General features: G+C 42.7%; 1 protein-coding gene across 1 annotated transcript; it reads right to left on the bottom strand.

The window, feature by feature from the left end:
• Positions 1-1,210: 1,210 nt before the first annotated feature.
• Positions 1,211-18,454, bottom strand: LOC123626220 (solute carrier family 5 member 4-like). Its single transcript, XM_045535111.1, has 7 exons — positions 18,347-18,454; positions 16,861-16,965; positions 14,584-14,643; positions 12,247-12,351; positions 4,355-4,460; positions 2,773-2,853; positions 1,211-1,272 (listed from the first exon to the last, which is right to left on the bottom strand). The coding sequence occupies exons 1-7, from the start codon at positions 18,452-18,454 to the stop codon at positions 1,211-1,213; spliced, it is 627 nt and encodes a 208-aa protein (XP_045391067.1).
• Between the last annotated feature and the right edge of the window lie 703 nt (positions 18,455-19,157).

Genomic DNA, 19,157 nt, shown 5'->3' with positions numbered 1-19,157 from the left:
GGTTCTTTGAGCTTCTTGAACCTGTATATCTGGTGTTTTAGCAAGGCCTGGGAAATTTTCCTCAATTATGTCTTCAAATAGCTTATCCAAACCTTGCTTATTATCTTCTTCACCCTCAAGAATGCCGAAAACTCTCACGTTAGGCTTCTTCACATAATCCCACATTTCTTGTAGACTCTGATCTTTTCTCTTATTTCTTTGGTCTATCTCTGTGACTGACTTATTTAATTGGAAAGTGTTATCTTCAATCTCTGATATTCTTTCTTCTGTTTGATCTGCCCTGTTCTTGAGACTTTCCACTGTGTTTTGTAGCTCCCTGAATAGACTCTTCATTTCCAGGAGTTCAGTTTGATTTTTCTTCAATATTTCGATTTCTTTAGTGAATTTTTCTTCCAAATCCTGGATTTTTTTTGTGTTTTCTTTGTGTTGGTTATCCATTTTTTCTTGTATATTATTCAACTTGTTTATAATTCATATTTGAAATTATTCCTGTGACATGTTGGATTTTTGGATCTGGTTTGTGTCAATTGGTAGAGAGCTGGTATTCCTCTTTGGGGGAGAGATTTCCGTTTGATTCTTTATACTCCCCGTGTTCTTTCGCTGAGCCCTTCCCATCTGGATCAATCGTTAGATCTCTTCTCACAGCTTTAGTCTGGATAGCAGCACGCCTTGTACTCTGTTCTTAGGCTGTGAAACAGTCTAGGTGTGTTGCTTCCTTTGTCACTAGGGGGAGCCTGCTGTGTATTGTTTAGAGTTTTTCTCCCTCAGTTGGGGGGCTGCTCCTGATGGGTCCAGCCCCAGAGGATTGATTTGGCCTAAGACCAGTTTGATGAGTTAAGTTACAGTGCTGTCGACTTTCAGTTAGTAGCCAGGATTCACACTAGTTGCAGGCAAAAAGTCTCTCTCATTTTTTTTTTTTTTTTTTTTTGGCTCTTCCTCTCAAGGGGTGGTTTCTGCCTCTCCTCTTTCGAGTGAAAGACAGTGGCTAGGGGGAGGGGGCAGTGCCCTTGCTCGTGCAGTGCCTAAGCTGCTGCAGGTCCCTGGGGCAATGGTCTGCCCCGCCCCAATGTCCCCAAGGTCCACGCTCCACACTCTCGGGACTGGGGAAGCACTCAGGGTTCACACCAGGGCGGAGCTCCTAGAGAGGATCCATAGGCTAGGGGAGGGAGCCACCTAGGGATCCGCCGGGCACCCTATGGCTCCGCAGCTGCTAGGCTGTGGACCCCAAGATGGCAACTGCCCACCCACAGTTGAAAGCATTCCCCCTATGAACTGGGACAAGACAAGCATGCTCACTTTCGCCACTCTTATTCAACACAGTACTGGAAGTCCTCACCCTAGAGCAATCAGGCACGAGAAAATAGTGAAAGACATCCAAATTGGAAAAGGAGAAGCCAACTTACTCTTGCCTGCTGAAGTTATGATTTTATATCTGTTTTCTTCTTTTTTTTCTCTTTTACCACTATGCTAATGAGGAGATATGATCTCATATCTGGAAAACTCTAAAGACTCCACCAGAAAACTCTTTGATTTGATAAATGAATTCAGTAAAGTTTCAGGATACAAAATCAATGTACAAAAATCAGTAGCATTCCTATACCAATAATGGTCTTGCTGAGAAACAAATCAAGAGGGCAATCCCATTTACAATAGTTGCAAACACACACACACACACACACACACACACACACACACACACAAACAAAACCAAAAACCAAAAAAAAACCAAAAACAACTTAGGAATATATTTAACCAAGGAAGTGAAAGAGCTCTACAAGGAAAACTACAAAACAATGATGAAAGAAATTTTGGATGACACAAACAAACGGAAAAAACATCCTAATTAACAAGAATTAATATTGTTAAAATTACTATACTGCCTAAAGCAATTTACAGGTTCAATGCAATCCCTATCAAAATAACAACATCATTTTTTAACAGAATTACAAAAAACAATTACAAAGTTCACATGGAACCAAAAAAGAGCCTGAATAGCCATAGCAATCTTGAGCAAAAAGAACAAACCTGGAGGTACCACACTGCCTGACTTCAAATTATATAGTACTACAAGGCTGTAGTAACCAAAACAGCATGGCGCAGGCATAAAAACAGACACATAGATCAATGGAACAGAATCGAGAACCCATAAATGAAGCCACATACTTACGGCCCACTAATCTCTGATGAAGTCAACAAGAATATACACTGGGGAAAGGACACCCCTTTCAATAAATGGTGCTGGTAAAATTGAATTGCCATATGCAGAAAAATGAAACTGGACCTCTGTTTCTCACCATATAAAAAAATCAATGCCAGATGGTTTGAGGACTTGAATGTAAAACTTGAAACTATAAAACAACTAGAAGAAAACCCAGGTAAAATTCTTCTGGACATTTTCATCGGGGTGGGGAACCTGCAGACTTGGGGCCACATCTGACCTTCTGGATCCTTGAGTGCAGCCTTTTGACTGAATCCAAATTTTACAGAACAAATCCTTTTAGTAAAGGGGTTTGAAGTTTGGATTCAGTCAAGGGATCTGGAGGGCCATATGTGGCCTTGAGGAATGAAGTAAATTGTTCCCCGATTTCCTCATGCTGAAATAATATAGCAAGGAAGAAATCAGGTAGACATTTCAGTGATGGGAATTATAGAAATATTTGGACAGTGTGGCCATGTAGACCTGGGAGGCAGCAGTAAAAAGTAGACAGACTGAACAGGAACAAGTCCCATGATTTCCGACCCTTGGGCACTGCACATGCTGTCTTCACTTACCAAAACCCATAAGAATAAAAGACCCAATCAGCATGATGATGGTCTGGAGGGTGTCTGTGTAAATCACTGAGGCCAAGCCCCCTGTTGAGAGAGGGAAAAAAAGAACCAGGGCATTTTATCCATGTGTACTCATGCATTTGCCTTCATCTTTGGGTTCCCCTCCACCCAAATGCTGGAAATGACTCAACAGAAAACATATCAAAAACCCTGGGCTGAGCCACAAACTTGTTTTGGCATCATAATCTCCTTAGTACTTGTGTCTTTCATCGGTTCTCCTATTTCTCTTGCCTTTCCCTGATTCAAAGTTTCAGAATTCCATCATTATGTGAGTTTTTGAGTATTAGGTAGCGAAAAGGCAAAAAATTTAATACTATTAAAGTTTCCTTTACAATCTCTCAAGTCACTCCCATTTAGAACAATATCCCTGCTCTAAAAAAACTAGCAAAACCATTTCCACTTTAGTGTTGGAACATATCATTGTTTCATTAATTAAATATGAGGTATGGTAATTGATTTGTGTTTTGCTGCAATATTGTACAAAGAAACCCCCAACTTCTCTTTCAATCCTAGACTTACTAGACTCTCAGTTGACAAGATATTTCCTTTATGAGAGTGTCTTGAGGAAATAAGGCTGATGTTGAAAACAGGACTGTCATGCACCTATGCCTGTTACAAAGAATTATTCCAACTGGAACTTTCCAGTTAAGCCACTTCTATGAAGACCTTCTCCTATCAACAGCCAGTACCACCAATGAACAAGTGCCACTAACTGTAGTGGCATGGTCTGTAACGGATGGTCTTTGTTTCAAAATAGCTTATGTGGATTCTCCCTCTTTGTCTTTAAAAGTTTTTTCTTGCCCCAACCCCCTTGGATATGCCTATGGTCCACCAGAGCATGCTTATCCTAGATTGCACCCCCTTGCTGTTCCTGAATCAACTCTTAGTTTTAGAGAGTCAGTCTCTCTGTCATTTATTTTAGGTTTACTATTTGATGTATGAAAATGGTTCCAGAACTGTCTTGATTTTTCTAGCTATTATCCTTTATGTTTCCCAACTTAGCTGGTATAGTGAACTGCATGGACACACCTAGTTTATGAGAGCCTGCTTGGACTATTGCCACACTCCTTTTCCCCCCCACCAACCCACTGCTCCAGTACTCCTCACCCGACTGCACCATTCACAGCCCAAGGCCACTCCATGGCACCCTGTCTTCATTTGAACTTTAACTTGCATTTGCCAGCCTCATGTCTGAGCTGCTGTTTCATCCAGCCTTCCATGTAGATGATATGCTGAATTCTAAATGCCAATCTGGGCACCAAACACAGAGTTGAACCAAACCACCCCGTTCCCCATCCCAGCCACCACATTGTTTTCCTCCATCAAGGTGCTCATATCTGATAAGGAAGATTCTGTTTTATTTGCTCTAGCTGTGTTTCCCATGCTGTGCCTGACTCTCACAGTGGGAATGAAATGGTGTCCTTACCTCGGCAGTGACAAGGCTAACACTGAAGTTGATAATTGCAGGTGGGGATAAGATTAGCAGAAGGCAGCAATGACTGGGCAAAATATGCAAAAGACTCACCAGTGATGGAATAAAGAGCAGTAACAGCCAAGAGGATGAAAATTGCCAGGTAAAGGTCCAATCCCAAGGCCACCTTGATGAATATGGCTCCAGAAAATATGTCTGCCTAAAAAGGGAACAGTCCAGGTGGGAAAAATAATGGATTTCAGGCTGCTGGTTTCTCTTCTCCAGTGTCCACTCTCCGCCCCCCCCTCCTATGCCTTCTTTTCCTGGTAGACTCCTACTTGTCCTTTAAGATACCACTTGGATGTCCCTACTGCAATATCTTACATAAAGCCTCAGCAGTGATTTTCATTCTCTCTTCTATATCCTATAGGCAATAAAATAAAAACTCCATAAAGATGGATTGTAATTGGAGGTACTAGCGTGAACTCATAATTTCTAAAATATGTGTATGTAGGTGTATAGCTGCACCATAATGTATATGTATGAATGTGTATATATATATGTATATATATGTATATTTATATGTGTGTATATGTGCATATATTGCCTAATTCTCTCTGTTGAAAAAGCCAAGAAACAAAGACAATCCAATGAGCACACTTAGCCTCCAGACTTGGGTCCCTAATACCCTTCTACATTTAAAGGAGCCAGGGTGCTCCTAGAAAAATGGGTGATTTCAAGCCCAGAACATGGTTGGTACAAGATGAGCCTAGAACATTTTGTTATGCCAGAATTTAAGTAACTGCTCAACAAAAGGATGAGAGCATTTCACATTCTTTACACAGGAGCTAGTCTGAGGAGTTCCCACTGGCCAAATCTGGTATGATATGAGCATCAAAATAATTACATATAATAATTGTTTGTAAATCAATAATGAGTAGGAATTTATGAGGCCACATCAGTGACGGATAGATAGGTAGTGAGGAAGGGAGGGCTTTTGCCCTTAGCAGCATGCTGAATGCTGACTGGCAACTGTGGAGGGAGTGCAAGAGTTGGAAAATTGTCATTTGGCAACCATTATAGTAAAGACTGGATCAGGTATGTCTACAAATGCTAAATCTAGTGGGACATTTTGAAGAGAGACAGGATATTTAAATGATTCTGCGTATCTCATCACAGACTGCTTATTAGTTACAGGGGGAAAATAAAACAATAAATATACAGCGAAGAAATTGGGCAAAACCTTGACCAGAGGATCAAAATTAACATCACCATTGAGGTGCCTCCAGATAGGATACTTTTCAGTAGGATACAACATTGCTGATGTAGTATTCCAGCCAAGAATGCATAATCCAAGCCCAACCATGAGGAAATATCAGACAAATCCAAAATGAAGATTGTTATATTAAGGAGAGTGGGGTGGGGCGCTATTCTTCAAAAATGTTAATGTCATTAAAGACAACAACAGGGTGTGGGAATGTTCTAGATGAAAAGAGTCTAAAGACATGTGATAACTAAATGTAATACCTGGCACTAGACTGCATCCTGTACTGGACACGAACAGATGCAAAAAGGATATTGCTGGGTCAATTGGCAAAAGTGGCATTTAAATGGTAGATTAGATAAAATTATTGCATCGCTGTTACATTTACCAAAGTTGATAATGCTATTGTGGTTTTGCAAGAAGTCATCCCTATTCCTAGGAATAGGATTATAAAGGGAGTGCTTGATTCAGAAAACCATGGTTTTGCAACTGCCATAGTAAAGATTGGATCAGGTAAAAATCATTGGATCAGGTAAAATCATCAATGAATGTTAAATCTAGGTGGAAATTTACATTGAATTCTTTGGTGTTAAAGGGCAGCGATATATGTAAGAGTTTCAGCTGGTTAAAAACCTGAGAGAGAGATAGAAAGTGAGAGAGAGAGAGAGAGAAAACAATGAGGAGGAGGAGAAAGAGAAAGAGAGGGGAGGGGAGGAGAGAGAAGAGTTGAGGAGAGGAGAGAAGGGAGGAAGGGAAAGAAAGAAGAAAGAAGAGAGGTTACAATAGTAGAATTTCCTCTTGCCTTTGGGATAGGGAAAGATTTCTTCCATGAAAAGAACCAACCATTAAAGAAAAGATTGCTAGATTTGACAGCATCAAAATTAGGGACTTCTGTTCATCCAAAGGGAAATCATGGAGCTATTATCTACTATGATAACAGTGCCTTGTTCTGGAATACCTCCTGAAGGACCCGTCTGAAGCTCTTTTTGAGGAGGTGTCATTCTTTTCAGAAATATATCCATAGTGGTTTGCTTGGTTTCTTCCTCCCTCCCTCCCTTCTTTCTTTCTTTCTCTTTCTCTCTCTATCTTTCTCTTCTTTCTTTCCTTTCTTTTCTTTCTTTCTTCTTCTCTGTCTCTCTCCCCCTCCCTCCCTCCTTCCTTCTTTCTTTCCTTTTCTTTCTTTCAATCATAGATTTGCTTATAAGCAGATACTGTACCATGCACATCTATTAATAAAAGCCATTTGGTATTGGGAATTCATGTTTTCACACTTTTTAAGGAGCTTGAGGTATGCAAAAGCTTTTGCTAAATCCTTCACTGTGAATTTTCCCCAGGGGTTTTTTATTTCTTTTCCTGCAGTTTCCTTTTCTCTTGCTTCTCCTTCAGCTATGTGTTCCTGTTCCAGTCTGAACACCTACTCATTAGTCAATTCCTTAGGACGATGTCACTAGGTGATAGAGATTTTTCAGCCCCATTATGCTTCAGACCACCCTCATATATGTGGTCTGTCATTGACTGACACATCATATGCAGTGCATGACTGTATACCATATGGCCAAGCAATTAAACTCCTTGAATGTATAGAAATGCATGCTCAAGAATACTAAGAGACATGTAGACAAAATGTTCATGGTATCATTATTCATAATAGCCAAAAGGAAGAAACCATATATTTGTTCATTAATAGTGGAACAAATAAACAAATTTGGTATAGTTATACAATGTCAATACTCTATAGCAATGAAAATGAGCAACTGCATCAATAATATGGATGAATCTTACAAATACAATACTGATCAAAAAGAGACAAGAAACAGAAGAATGTATAATGTTTGGTTACATTTATATAAAATTCAAGAGGCAAAACTAAATTAAAGTGTTAGAAATTAAGGTGATAGTTCTCTTTGGGGGTAACTATCTCTGAGGGAGAAATGTTTGTAGGAGCCATGAGGGTCTTCTTGATTATGTGGGTGTTCATGTTTTGATAATTGATGGACATGTCCCTTTACGTTTTGGCACTTTTGTGGTGTGTATACTACTATACATACATAAAATAAAGACTTCTGTACTGATAGACAGGAAAACTGGGCTCTGTACTGGCTTTGAAACGAATTCCCAATGTAAACTCAGACAAGTGATTTCTGCTGACTGGGTTCCAGCCTGAGCAGCTATAAAATGAAGGCTTTGGGCCAAATCCACTTTAGCGTCCCTCTGTATAGTCATGCAGGGGTAAGCCTGGGTAAAGTATGAACTGCTGCCTGGGATCCCAGCTTTCTACCTTATTCTGAGTCTCAAATACTTGTGAACAGAGAAAGCATCTCCAGGTAAAATCCCTGGAGAACAGCACCACCACTTCAACACTTGCAGCCTTGCAACACTTGCAACACATGACCCTTTGACTCAATTCTTTTCAAAAAGCCACGCTCGGTTCTAACTCTCGGTCCTTGCCTGTGTGATTTCCACACCTATATTGCCCCACCCTCCACCCCAGCTCTGCATGTCCAAGAACTTCTCTGGCTGTAGACCATTTAAGGTATATGTGAGGCGGTTCCTGTCTGAATTCTCCCCAGCATTTTGTCTGCAAAGCATCAGTTAGCTCTTCAATGTTAACTTCCGACTAATGTTACTGTAGCCACACATCATCTCTGCAATCCAACCAGGAACTCCTTAGAAGCCAGATCTCATCTTCAGAGGATCAATTATTGGACTGACCATACAGAGGAATGTGAGTGAGTGAATGAACGGGAAGGGAGATATGTCTGCACTATGGATTGTGTAGATTACTCTTTCATAATTGTTGGCAGAAAAGTAATGATGAAAAATAGAATAACAGGTACGGGGTGCACAGAGTAAAGCAATGGTTACTGTTAGGATGGAAGACACTTGAGCATGTTGGTGGTGGGGAGGCAGTTTGTAGAAAGAAAAGGTAAGAGTTGATGGAGGTAGTTACAAAGCCTGTGGCCTGAGACATTGAGAAGACAGGATCAGGGCAGGCTCAGGATAAGGGCTTGCCTTTGACAAAAAGGAAGATGGCTCATCTTCAGAGTGGTGGGAAGAAGGAAAGGATGGAGCAAATGTAGATTATCTGGGTGAAGGGAAATGAATGATTCAGGATTAACTTTTCTAGATAAAGTAGGAGGTGAAGCTTTCTGCTAAGAAGCAGGGGTCCAGGAGCTAAAAAAAATTGTGGACAGTTTAAAGTGGTCACTGGGAGAGCCAGGGTAAAATCACAAGAAACACATAAAAGGATTATTAACTGAAGTGTAGAGCCTGGCAGGTGAGACACCCAGGGAGAAGGTGTGGGGTCCAACAGAGGGACCCCCACATGCAAGATCAAGTCCACCCCGCCCTGCCTGGACCCCTGTGTCCTCAATGTGTGCTTCCCAGCTTCCTGGGCCTTTTCTCAGCACAAACTTGTGCTGGTCCCACTTGGGTCTGCCTCCTTTGAGTCAGATCCCTCTAGAACCTATACAAAACAATTTAAAAATTAAGAAATAGCATACTAAGCATGTTAGTTAGAAACACAGAAGCCAATTCCAAAAGAATCATAGAAGAATTAGGGCTAGGTTTCTTTGTAGATCTTGGGGCTGAGAAGGGGTGTAGCAGGAGATGGTTGTTTTGTTTTTTTTCTCTAAGATTTGAAAAAAGGCCTGCCATTTTATCATCCCACCAGACAGTTGTGTTGGTGAAAAATCTGTTCTTGATTTTCTGAGCCTAGAACCTAACTCAGCTGTACAAATATGAAGTACTTTCTGCAACCTAATTCACACTGGGCTTTTCCAGGAATACAATTAAAATATAAATTGAGGGAAGATTGTACTTTAAAAACATTGGATATTTACAAAAAAAACTGTTCATGATTTCAGAAAAAGAGTCCACTCACACATATCTGCTTCATCTGCATTTACAGCCGTCTCATTTCTACTGATCTACATAGAGGGGCGATTACTGAACCACAGCATTTTGACTTCTCGTATAGTCCTATCTGGTCATTTACATATTAAAACACACTTTTATCTTATTATGAATTCCTTGACCTTTGTTTCTATTATATAGTGCCATTAAGGCATTATATTGTACCATTAAGGCATTACATTGATGGTTTGGAAATTATATGTAAGTAGCTTACATATTATCAATGACTTTTTATTGTTGTAAAACATATATGACATAAAATTTGCCATTTTAAACCATTTTAAGTGTACAGTTCAGTGGCATTATTTATACTCACAATGATTATGAAGTATTTCTTATAATAAAGAGGAATTATAATGATCCAGGATTTTCTTTTGCTACAAAGGACTGTATTGGAACCAAGGTCAATATCTGGGTAAGAACTCTAGATTAGATAATAATTCACAGCAAAGTTAATTTCCTGATTTTAAAATTTGCAAGGTGGTTTTCTAAAAGAATATCAATTTTTTAGGAAACACAAACTGAAATATTAAGGGATAAAGGGCACTGTGACTATAACTGATTCTCTGTCTATGTCATCAGAGGTGGAGAACCAGTGAGCGAGACGATCTTTTTCAAATCTGGGCAGAGGACTATGAGAAGTGTCCTGCCCTAACTCTTTATAATGATCTGTCTAATAAGTAACCAGGACAGAAGCTGTTATCAGAGTGTAAAAGTACACAAAAGGTCATGTCAAACATTATTAATATCATTTAAAGTGTAACCTTGCACGTGAGAATGGAGTCCTGCTGGGGAATCTTTCCAGGTGACCACAGACCCTGCACGGGCACACTCCTGGCCTCCCTGTGCCCCCACCCAGCTCACCAACATCCCATCCCTAGCCCACCACCAGGAACCCTCCACTTCAAAAAGCTTCAATCCTCGGGGGCCCCTTTGGCACTTGTCATTCTGCCTCAGTACCTGTTCATGCTCTTTAGGACCATAAAGCTGTAGATGTCAGAACCAGAGGAGAACTGGGAGATTAGCAAGTCTAACCCACTTGAGGAACATATGGGCACAAAGCCTCTGACATCCGTGGGTTACTCTGCTTCCCTCTGCCTCTCCTAACTTTCCCATGCTGGGGACTGTTTAGGTGCCCCCTCCATGGGAACAACCTCCAATTCCATCCAGAAAGGACCATCCCCTTTCCTGAGTGTGCAAAGCGCATCTCCTGCACTTGTCCATATGTGCTAGTCCAGCAGGTATTTTAGTACTTTTGCATGTGTTGTCATAAGAGGCTAATTATTTCAAGTGTAGAATTGTTATCTCCTTAGCCGTATGGTGAACTCCTGTTGCTCAGGAATCTTTGTTATCCTAACACAGAGCTCAATAGTATGGAGTAAGGGCTGGGAAATGCTCACATTGCATTAGGATGGCTCGTGCTGTCTAATCTAAGCAGCTGGATCACTTTCAACAACAACTCAGCTCAACAGAAGAGCGACAGTAAAAGTCAGCTTTTCTCTCATGGACATTGAGACACCTGCCTGGACTGTAAACTTGAGGAGATTATTTCATTAGTCACTGGCACACGAGGAGCAAATGAGTTACTCTGTCTTTGTTTTCTACACGTGCTGCTGAATCTCCAAATTCCTTTCTTTCCTCTCTGATTATCTCCAAAGAATGTAACTTTTTAAAAACTTTTAAGTTTTTTTTTTTAACACTTACTTGTGACATCTGTTTTACAGGGGTGGTCTTAGACAAAATAGGTTAAGTTTAAGAAAAGTCAGAATAATAATATTATGGAAAGTAGTATGGAGATACCTCAAAGAACTAAAAGTAGAACTATTATTTTGATCCAGCAATACCACTGCTGGGTATTTACCCAAAGGAAAAAAAAGACATTCTATAAAAAAGATACCTGCACTCGAATGTTTATAGTAGCACAATTCACAACTGCGAAGATGTGGAAACAACCCAAGTTCTGATTAGTACATGAGTGGATTAATAACGTGGTATATGTATACCATGGAGTAGTACTCAGCCATAAAAAAGGTCAACTAATACCTCTTGTATTACCCTGGAGGGAACTGGAGCCCATTCTTCTAGGTGAATTATCACAAGAATGGAAAAACAAACACCACATGTACTCACCATCAAATTGGTATTAATTGATCAACACCTATGTGCACATATGGAAGTAACATTCACTGGGGATTGGGCAGGTGGGAGGGGGAGGCGGGGAAGGGTCAATTCACACCTAATGGGTGTGGTGCACGATGTCTGGGGGATGGGCATGCTTGTAGCTTTTACTTGGGTGGTGCAAAGGCAATTTATGTGCCCAAAACATTTGTAGCCCTGTAATATTCTGATACAATAAAAAAATATAAAAAAATACAAAGTACTTGTGGTTCATGTGACAGATAATCAAACTAAAAATGAAAATATAAGCCTGGGTTGGCTCTGAGAAAGAATAAAAAGGGGGTTGTGCAGCGGAAAAAGTAGGAGACCAGAGAAGCCCTCCTCTTCACCACTAAGTAGCTGTGTTACCTGAATGAGACATTCTGTTCTTTCCGTACCTCCATGTTTTCATAGCCTTGATGCGAGAGTAGATTTACACTCTGCAGCCTCTTGTGACTTGAAAGTCTACTACTCTATGAACTCAGGGTCTTTAAGCTCCTTTTTCCCCCATTAAGACTTGCTAGAGAGACCCCAGGGAGTTTAAGATATCTGTATGGCTCAATCCCTTTAAAGGCTGTTGATGGTCTACACACCCAGCTCTCTCATCTTAGCACTCTGGCCCCATCAGGCAACTTCTTGAAGCTAAAATGCCAGGAGACACTGAACTCACTGAGATTCTCAAAGCCACACAGATGAAGACGGAGAGGCTGGAAAGGTAGATCTGGAGTCGCTTCCCACCAAACCTCTTCTTGAGATATTCCGGCATGGTCATCACCTGCAGGGACAGACATCGACAGGGATTCACCTTCAGAGCCCCGCACACTCAGATTGCTCAATATTTACTAAATGCCTATGAGCAGATAAGCACTGTGCATGGCACCTGGAATGCAGAGGTGAGGAAGGCATGGTCCCTGGGAAGGTGGCAATGCTGGAATGAACACAGGTGTAGGAGTCAGACAACCTTGGGATCTCTTCCCAGTTCCAGTGTTTTCTAGATGTGTGACCTTTAGCAAATGACAATGTCTCCAAATCTCTGTTTTCTCATCCATAAAATGGGGGTTTAACATGAAGATACAGATAAAGTACCTACAACATCAAATACCTAGTAGACACTCTACAAACAATTTTTATTATTTTCACCAATAATGTTGCAGTCCGGTGAAAATAGTATTATAAATAATGAACCACAATTACAATGACACAATAAATTGATAATTGAACAAGTTGATAATATACATTTGGGTATATATTTATTTAATTATCTTTATTGAAAGGAAGAGAATCACATCAAACCTTTACTTAGAGAAAAACCCGTGGTTATCATCAGTGAAGTATGAGATTGACTTTGTGATGTATAGTGTAACAGGTGCAGCTTTCTGGTTTCTTCATAGCAGATTAAGCCATGATTTAGTCTCCCTCTGTACAAAAGGAGGTCAAATAAATATTTATGTGATATTATCAAAAACAAGAAGGGAGGCCGGGCGCGGTGGCTCACGCCTGTAATCCTAGCTCTGGGAGGCCGAGGCGGGTGGATCGCTCGAGGTCAGGAGTTCGAGACCAGCCTGAGCAAGAGTGAGACCCCGTCTCTACTAAAAATAGAAAGAAATTATCTGGCCAACTAAAAATATATATACAAAAAATTAGCCGGGCATGGTGGCTCATGCCTGTAGTCCCAGCTACTCGGGAGGCTGAGGCAGTAGGATCGCTTAAGCCCAGGAGTCTGAGGTTGCTGTGAGCTAGGCTGATGCCACGGCACTCACTCTAGCCCGGGCAACAAAGCGAGACTCTGTCTCAAAAAAAAAAAAAAAAAAAAAAACAAGAAGGGGAACTCTTGGTGGACCAGAAACTGGGAGGAAGCCCTGAAAGATGGTAAGCCACATTTAAGAACACATCCATGAGTTCTGTGTCGTGAGTTCTTGTACCAAAGACAGCATTTTTCAGCAGAGCTTGTTCAAGTCTGGAACTAGAAAGAACCCTGGGTGAACAAAGGGTGAATATATGGGGGCCTGCAAGGCAGTAGGCAGGATTGCCCTGGGATATAGCACCCCATGGTCTAAGCACCAGCAGAAGAAGGAATGAACCAGGCTCAGAGAGACAGGGCAGTGCCCCCATTGGTTGGCAACACCTGGGTTGAGGGGCATCGCTCTAGCTGTCGTATAGCCCATCCCTAATTAAGCAAAGAAATGACAACTCTCAGAATGGCAAAAATTAGAATGAAGGAAAACGCCATGGGTGAGACCCCTCACACCGATAGTGATCAGCAAGTCGACAGCTGTCTGCAGCCATGCTGAAGAGCAATGTGGCAGCACTTGGTGGATTTATGTAAATGCAAGCCCAGACATCTGGGGACAAGTGACATTAGGGCAATGGTTTCTAAAAGATGGTGATTTTAAGATTTTAACCCCCTACAGGGGACATCTGAAAATAGCTGGTGCTCCTGGTATCGAGTGGGTAGAGCCCAGGGGTCCCGCCCAGTGTCCCGTGACACGCAGACCAGCACCCACAACAAAGAACTCTCTGGCCCAAGATGTCAATAGTGCCAAGATTGAGGGACTCTGGACACTCTTGATTTTAACTGTAATTTTACCTGACCCCCAAATATGCCAAGTCCTTTCATGATTTTTCGGGTTCCTTATATTGTTTTCCCTAATCCTCTGTGATCCAACTTTTCCACCTATGGAGATGACTCTTGTCCCTCACAGCTGAAGTCAGGTCACCTCTGAGAAGCTTTTCGTGAAGCACAGGGGTGCCTGGCATCAGTGATCCTGCACCAGGCTGACTCTATCACGGTGGTCACTGTACAGGGCCACCACTGATTCCTCGCCTGGCCACAGCCACGTTCTACACTGGGAGCCCCTCTAGGCAAGGAACTTGATCTTTGTCTCTTGCATATTTCTAGCAATAGGCCAGGGGAAGGCCGGGCACCCAGGTTTCATGATGGAACAGAAAGAATGCGTGAAGAAATGAAGGGCTGACACATTCCCCTGGAACACCTGAGGATACTCACCCCTGCCCTGATGTAGATGGGGACAAAGGCCCACCCGAGAACCACCAGCGGCACTGAAGACTGCAAGAGAACAAAAAAATGAACATGACGTTAAAGAGGCTTGGCTTGTGGACCTTGTCATTGTATGACCTTTGTGTCAAAAAAAGAAAAAAAAAAAGATTTGCTTAGATACTGTCCCACTCAAACACCTGCAATCCCCAGGCAACTGTGTGTTCCTGTCTTCTGTTTCTATGGATCAGAGGCAAAAGATGTCTGGTGAAAAGGGGACAGAAGATAAGAGATCTGAGCCCAGCTGGACCACCGGAACATCATACAATCTTTGTCAAAAGGAATTTTTCTTGAGTGGCAGGAATACTAAACCTAGTGACAAAGCAATGAAAACAAAATGGTGGTAGAAGAATACCCCAGTGCCCCCCAAATCTTGCACATATATTAATAATAACGATAACAACATAATCTAGCACGAATATGCAATGCCTACAGAGTCTGCACATATATTATTGGTGCTGCTCTCACGACAACCAGGGGAGGCAGATAAGATAAGCACGGTTATTCTTACCTCACCAGGGGGCACCCGAGCCTCACAGAGGTTAAGGAAGCCCAAGGTCGCAGGTTAAAAGAGCAGTAGCTATGTTCCCTGCAGCCGGGTAACCTCACCCACGTGGGCCATAGGTCATTCTGTCCGTGCCTCTGAAGGCTGGCTTCATTCTGGTGTGCACGGCACTTTCAGAACTAAACTCTGGCCATGGGACATATCTGGAGGCGGGGTCCATTCTGGAGTCCCTGATGCTACTGAAGTAAAAGAAGGGGGAAAATCTTCAGCAAGGGAGGGGCACAGGGATTCTTGATGACTCAAGGTCACTTTCTGAGCCCATCCGGGGTGGTCGGTTTAACCTTTTACTGTGATCCAACTTCCTTCCACACAAGCAGCCTTCTCTGACCGATACGTACACACAGGCTCGTGAAAGCACTAGAGCAAGTAAAAGAAAAGAACAGAACAACCCCAGGCAACTCAAGAATCATCGGTGGCCTGTTCACCAAGTGCTAGATGATGGGGTGGTATGAGTGGAAGCACGACGTGGTCCCTGTCCTTAAGGAACATAGGGTCCAATTAGGGGGACATAGATTCTACTGTAGAACAATTAGAAGCTCGATTGCAAACTCCTGTAGATTCTACCTACTGTCCCCCCCATCATTCATCCTTACTCCACTGTCACTGCTGTGGTCAGGCCCCACTTGGACAATTTCTCCTCCTCCTCTGGCGTCAGCACCAGGGAGCTCCCTGACACGTGCCGAGCCCACATGCCACCTACGGTGCACGTCCCTCCAGTGAGCTTCGTCAGTGCTGTGTGTGCTCCCCTCCTGCGCTTTCTACACCGCGGTGAACGCGCGTCAGTCTCTCCCACTGGAACAGAAGCTCCCCCAGAGAAGGAATCATTGCTTTAACATTTTAAAATTTCTTGCATCCACTTCAGGGCTGGACACACCGTGTCATAGCTCAGGGAAGAGAGATAAAAGTGAGAATTAAGATGGTCAAGAAGATCAAACAAAAGTAGGGATTGAATCATATAGAAATGGCGTTCCTGGGGAGAATATCTGCTCGAGACAACGCTTAGAGGTGAGTAATGACATGGCCCAGGCAGAATGGGGCCACACAGGTGCTGAGGCTCAGACAGGAATGGACTAGGAGAAGGAAAACTGGAAATCAAACTGAAGAGGGGGGGTGCATCCTGCAGGGACTCCCAGAAAAACCTGGGATATAGGTTTGATTAAAATACATGGATGCTAGGGTTTGTATGTGTCCCCCAAAGTTCATGGGTTGGTACGTTAATCCTCAGTGTTGAGAGGTGGGACATTTAAGAAGTGATAAGGTCATGATGGCTCTGCTTTCATGAACGGATTAAAGCCATTATCAAAGGAGTGGGTTAGTTAATGTTGGAGTGGGTTTTTGATAAAAGGGTGAGTTCAACTCTCTCTCTCTCTCTCTCTTTCTCTCTCTCTCTCTCTCCCTCTCTCTCTCTCTCTCTCTCTCTCTCCCGTGCTCTATTCCCCTCCCCCCTCCCCCATGGGAGAACACAGCAAGAAGGCCTTTGCCAGATGCAGGCCCCTCAACCTTGGACTTCCCAGCCTCCAGAGCTATAAGAAATAAATCTCTGTTCTTTGTACAATACCCAGTCTGTGATATTCAGGTAAAGCAGCATAAAACATACTAAAGACTATGAGTTTAGTTGAAGGATATGGTTTGATTGAAAGGGAAAAGCCTATGATGTCACTTACATGCCATTCAAAGGTCACAGTGGGGATTCCCAAAGATGCTCCTGTCCCAGCCAGCCCCACGAAGTGGCCACTGCCGATGTTACTGGCAAAGAGAGAGGCGCCCATCTGGCATGCAAGAGAGTGTACCAGGATTAGAGTTGAAAGATCCAAATCAAACTTCTTGAAAACAGATAGATGTTGAGATGTTTCAATCTCTACTCTTTACAACAGGAGTCAGCAAACTAAGGCCCGTGGGCTAAATCCAGCCCGTCATTAATTTTTGTAAGGCCCATAAGCCAAGAATGTTTTTATTTTTTAACATTTCTGAAGGATAAAAAATGGTTAAAAGTCTAAATAAGAATAATATTTTGTGAAATGTGAAATTGTGAAAATGTGAAATTACATGAATCAAATTTCCGTGTCTACATATTGACTACAGCGGCTTTTGTCCTACAATGTTAGGGTTGTGTGGTCGCAGTAGACCATATGGACCATAATCCCTAAAATAATTACAACTTTGTCTTTTAAAGAAAAGCTCATTGACTGCTGCCTTAGGGAAACATTGTTCTATCTACCTAAATGCTTTGATTTGAGCCTGTCTTTAGCCAAGTACTGCCAGACCCCCCCCCATTAGTTCTTGCCCTTTTAATCAGCTTCAAAGACCCCGAGGCTGAATAGGAGAGAGTTCCTCTCTGTCCTTCCAGTCATAGGACCCTCTCCTCATTCATCTCCCTTTCCAGCACATTGCCTCCTGGTCTTTTATTTTCCCAAAGACAGAGTCCTGCTCTGTTGCCCGGGCTAGAGTGCAGCAGCGTCATCATAATTCACTGCAACCTCCAACTCTGTGCTCAAGCAATCCTCCTGCCTCAGGCTCCTGAGTAGCTGGGACTATAGGCACATGCCACCACACTCGGCTAATTTTTCTACTTTTTGTAGTGAAGGTCTCGCTTTTGCTCTGGTTGGTCTTGAACTCCTGGCCTCAAGTGATCCTCCTGCCTTGGCCTCCCAGTGTGCTAGGATTACAGGCGTGAGCCACTGCACCGGGCCTGCCTGCTGTTCTTATGACTCAAAGGTCAAGAGAGATCTCTTGAGTGTGCGTGGAGGAACACCAGTCCTGGCAAGACAGAACTGGGGTGTGGAACCCTGCAGTGCTGCTCCTGTTCCCACTTTTTCGACCTTTCTGTAAAATCAGCTTTTACTATTCAGATATTTGGGGACAAAGGATGGGATTGAGGTGGTTTGTGGCTTTGGGATTGGTTGAGCCTTAAATGTTTCACAAAACAGTCCTAAGAGGGCAATGTTTGATTGGGTGCCCCAAATAAAACTTCATTTCAAGCTTGTAGTTATTCTGCTTCGATCATCCCAGACAATCCCCCCTTCCCTTTATATTATTTAGAAAATGAGTCAGCAGATCTATGAAGGAAACATTTACTGAGCACCCACTGTGTATCCAGCCCACTGCTGACACATTCCAGGTTCAGAGAGGAAGAGGCTGCCTCTGCTGTACTGAGCCTTTGGCTGAGGGGCCGATGTCTGCAGGGTTTTGGAGGTGCTGTGACAGTGCAGGCGGCCCTGGGGTTCCAGCCACGGAGCTAGGGTGTAGCGTGCTGGCCATGGCTGCAGGTGGCGCTTTCCCCATCCCAGAGATGACCCCGTCTTTATATAAGCTCTGGGTTAATCATCAGCCTTAGGCAGGTGGAGAGAGATATCAGAGCCAGCTCCTTTGCTAGAGGACCTTTAAACCTCCCCTCCGAAGCTCCGATACCCCAGCCCTGCACTGGTCAGTGCTGGCCTAGGTAGAGCGTGAGAATGAGGGGTGGGGGGCCAGAAATGGGGTAAGAAGTGGAGGTGGAGGGTGTACACTACATATAACATGCAAAATACATGTTAATTGGCTGCTCATGTTATCATTTAGGCTTCCAGTCACCTGTAGGCTATTAGTAAAGTTTTGGGGGAGTCAAAAATTATACTTGAATTTTTGACTGCATAGGGGGTCGGCACCCCTGCTCCTCCCACATTGCTCGAGGGGCAGCTGTTATTTATAAATCTCAAGAACATTGCCTGTGGTCAGTATCTATAAAGTTTTTCTTGGCTTTTAGACAAAATCTGTTGTGTACATTTAACTTCATTAATATTACTCTCTATAGGTATGTAAATAGTTTGTGCTTATTCTGCAAAGCACACAACGGTAGGTAAAATTCCCATTTTGATTAATTAGACTGTTATTTTCTTAAGATGCAAAAAATTTAGCTTTATTAATATTCAGTCTTCACTGTGTCAGTTTCCTGCATAAGGACCCCCGTGGGGAGATGCTCTGT

The sequence above is a fragment of the Lemur catta genome, chromosome 21, assembly GCF_020740605.2.
Source record: "Lemur catta isolate mLemCat1 chromosome 21, mLemCat1.pri, whole genome shotgun sequence".
Lineage (NCBI taxonomy): Eukaryota > Metazoa > Chordata > Mammalia > Primates > Lemuridae > Lemur > Lemur catta.
This window is presented reverse-complemented; position numbering and strand designations above follow the sequence as displayed.

Bases quoted from the DNA above. Each gene is read 5' to 3' on its own strand.
- LOC123626220 (XM_045535111.1), bottom strand. From the start codon at position 18,454: ATGGCCAGCACGCTACACCCTAGCTCCGTGGCTGGAACCCCAGGGCCG. The intron at 4,461-12,246 runs GTGAGTTCAGTG...TTCCCTTTTTAG, and splicing joins GTGTGGCTTTGAGAATCTCA to GCAGACATATTTTCTGGAGC. The intron at 1,273-2,772 runs GTAAGTGAAGAC...GTCTTGTCCCAG, and splicing joins TTTTATTCTTATGGGTTTTG to TTCATAGGGGGAATGCTTTC.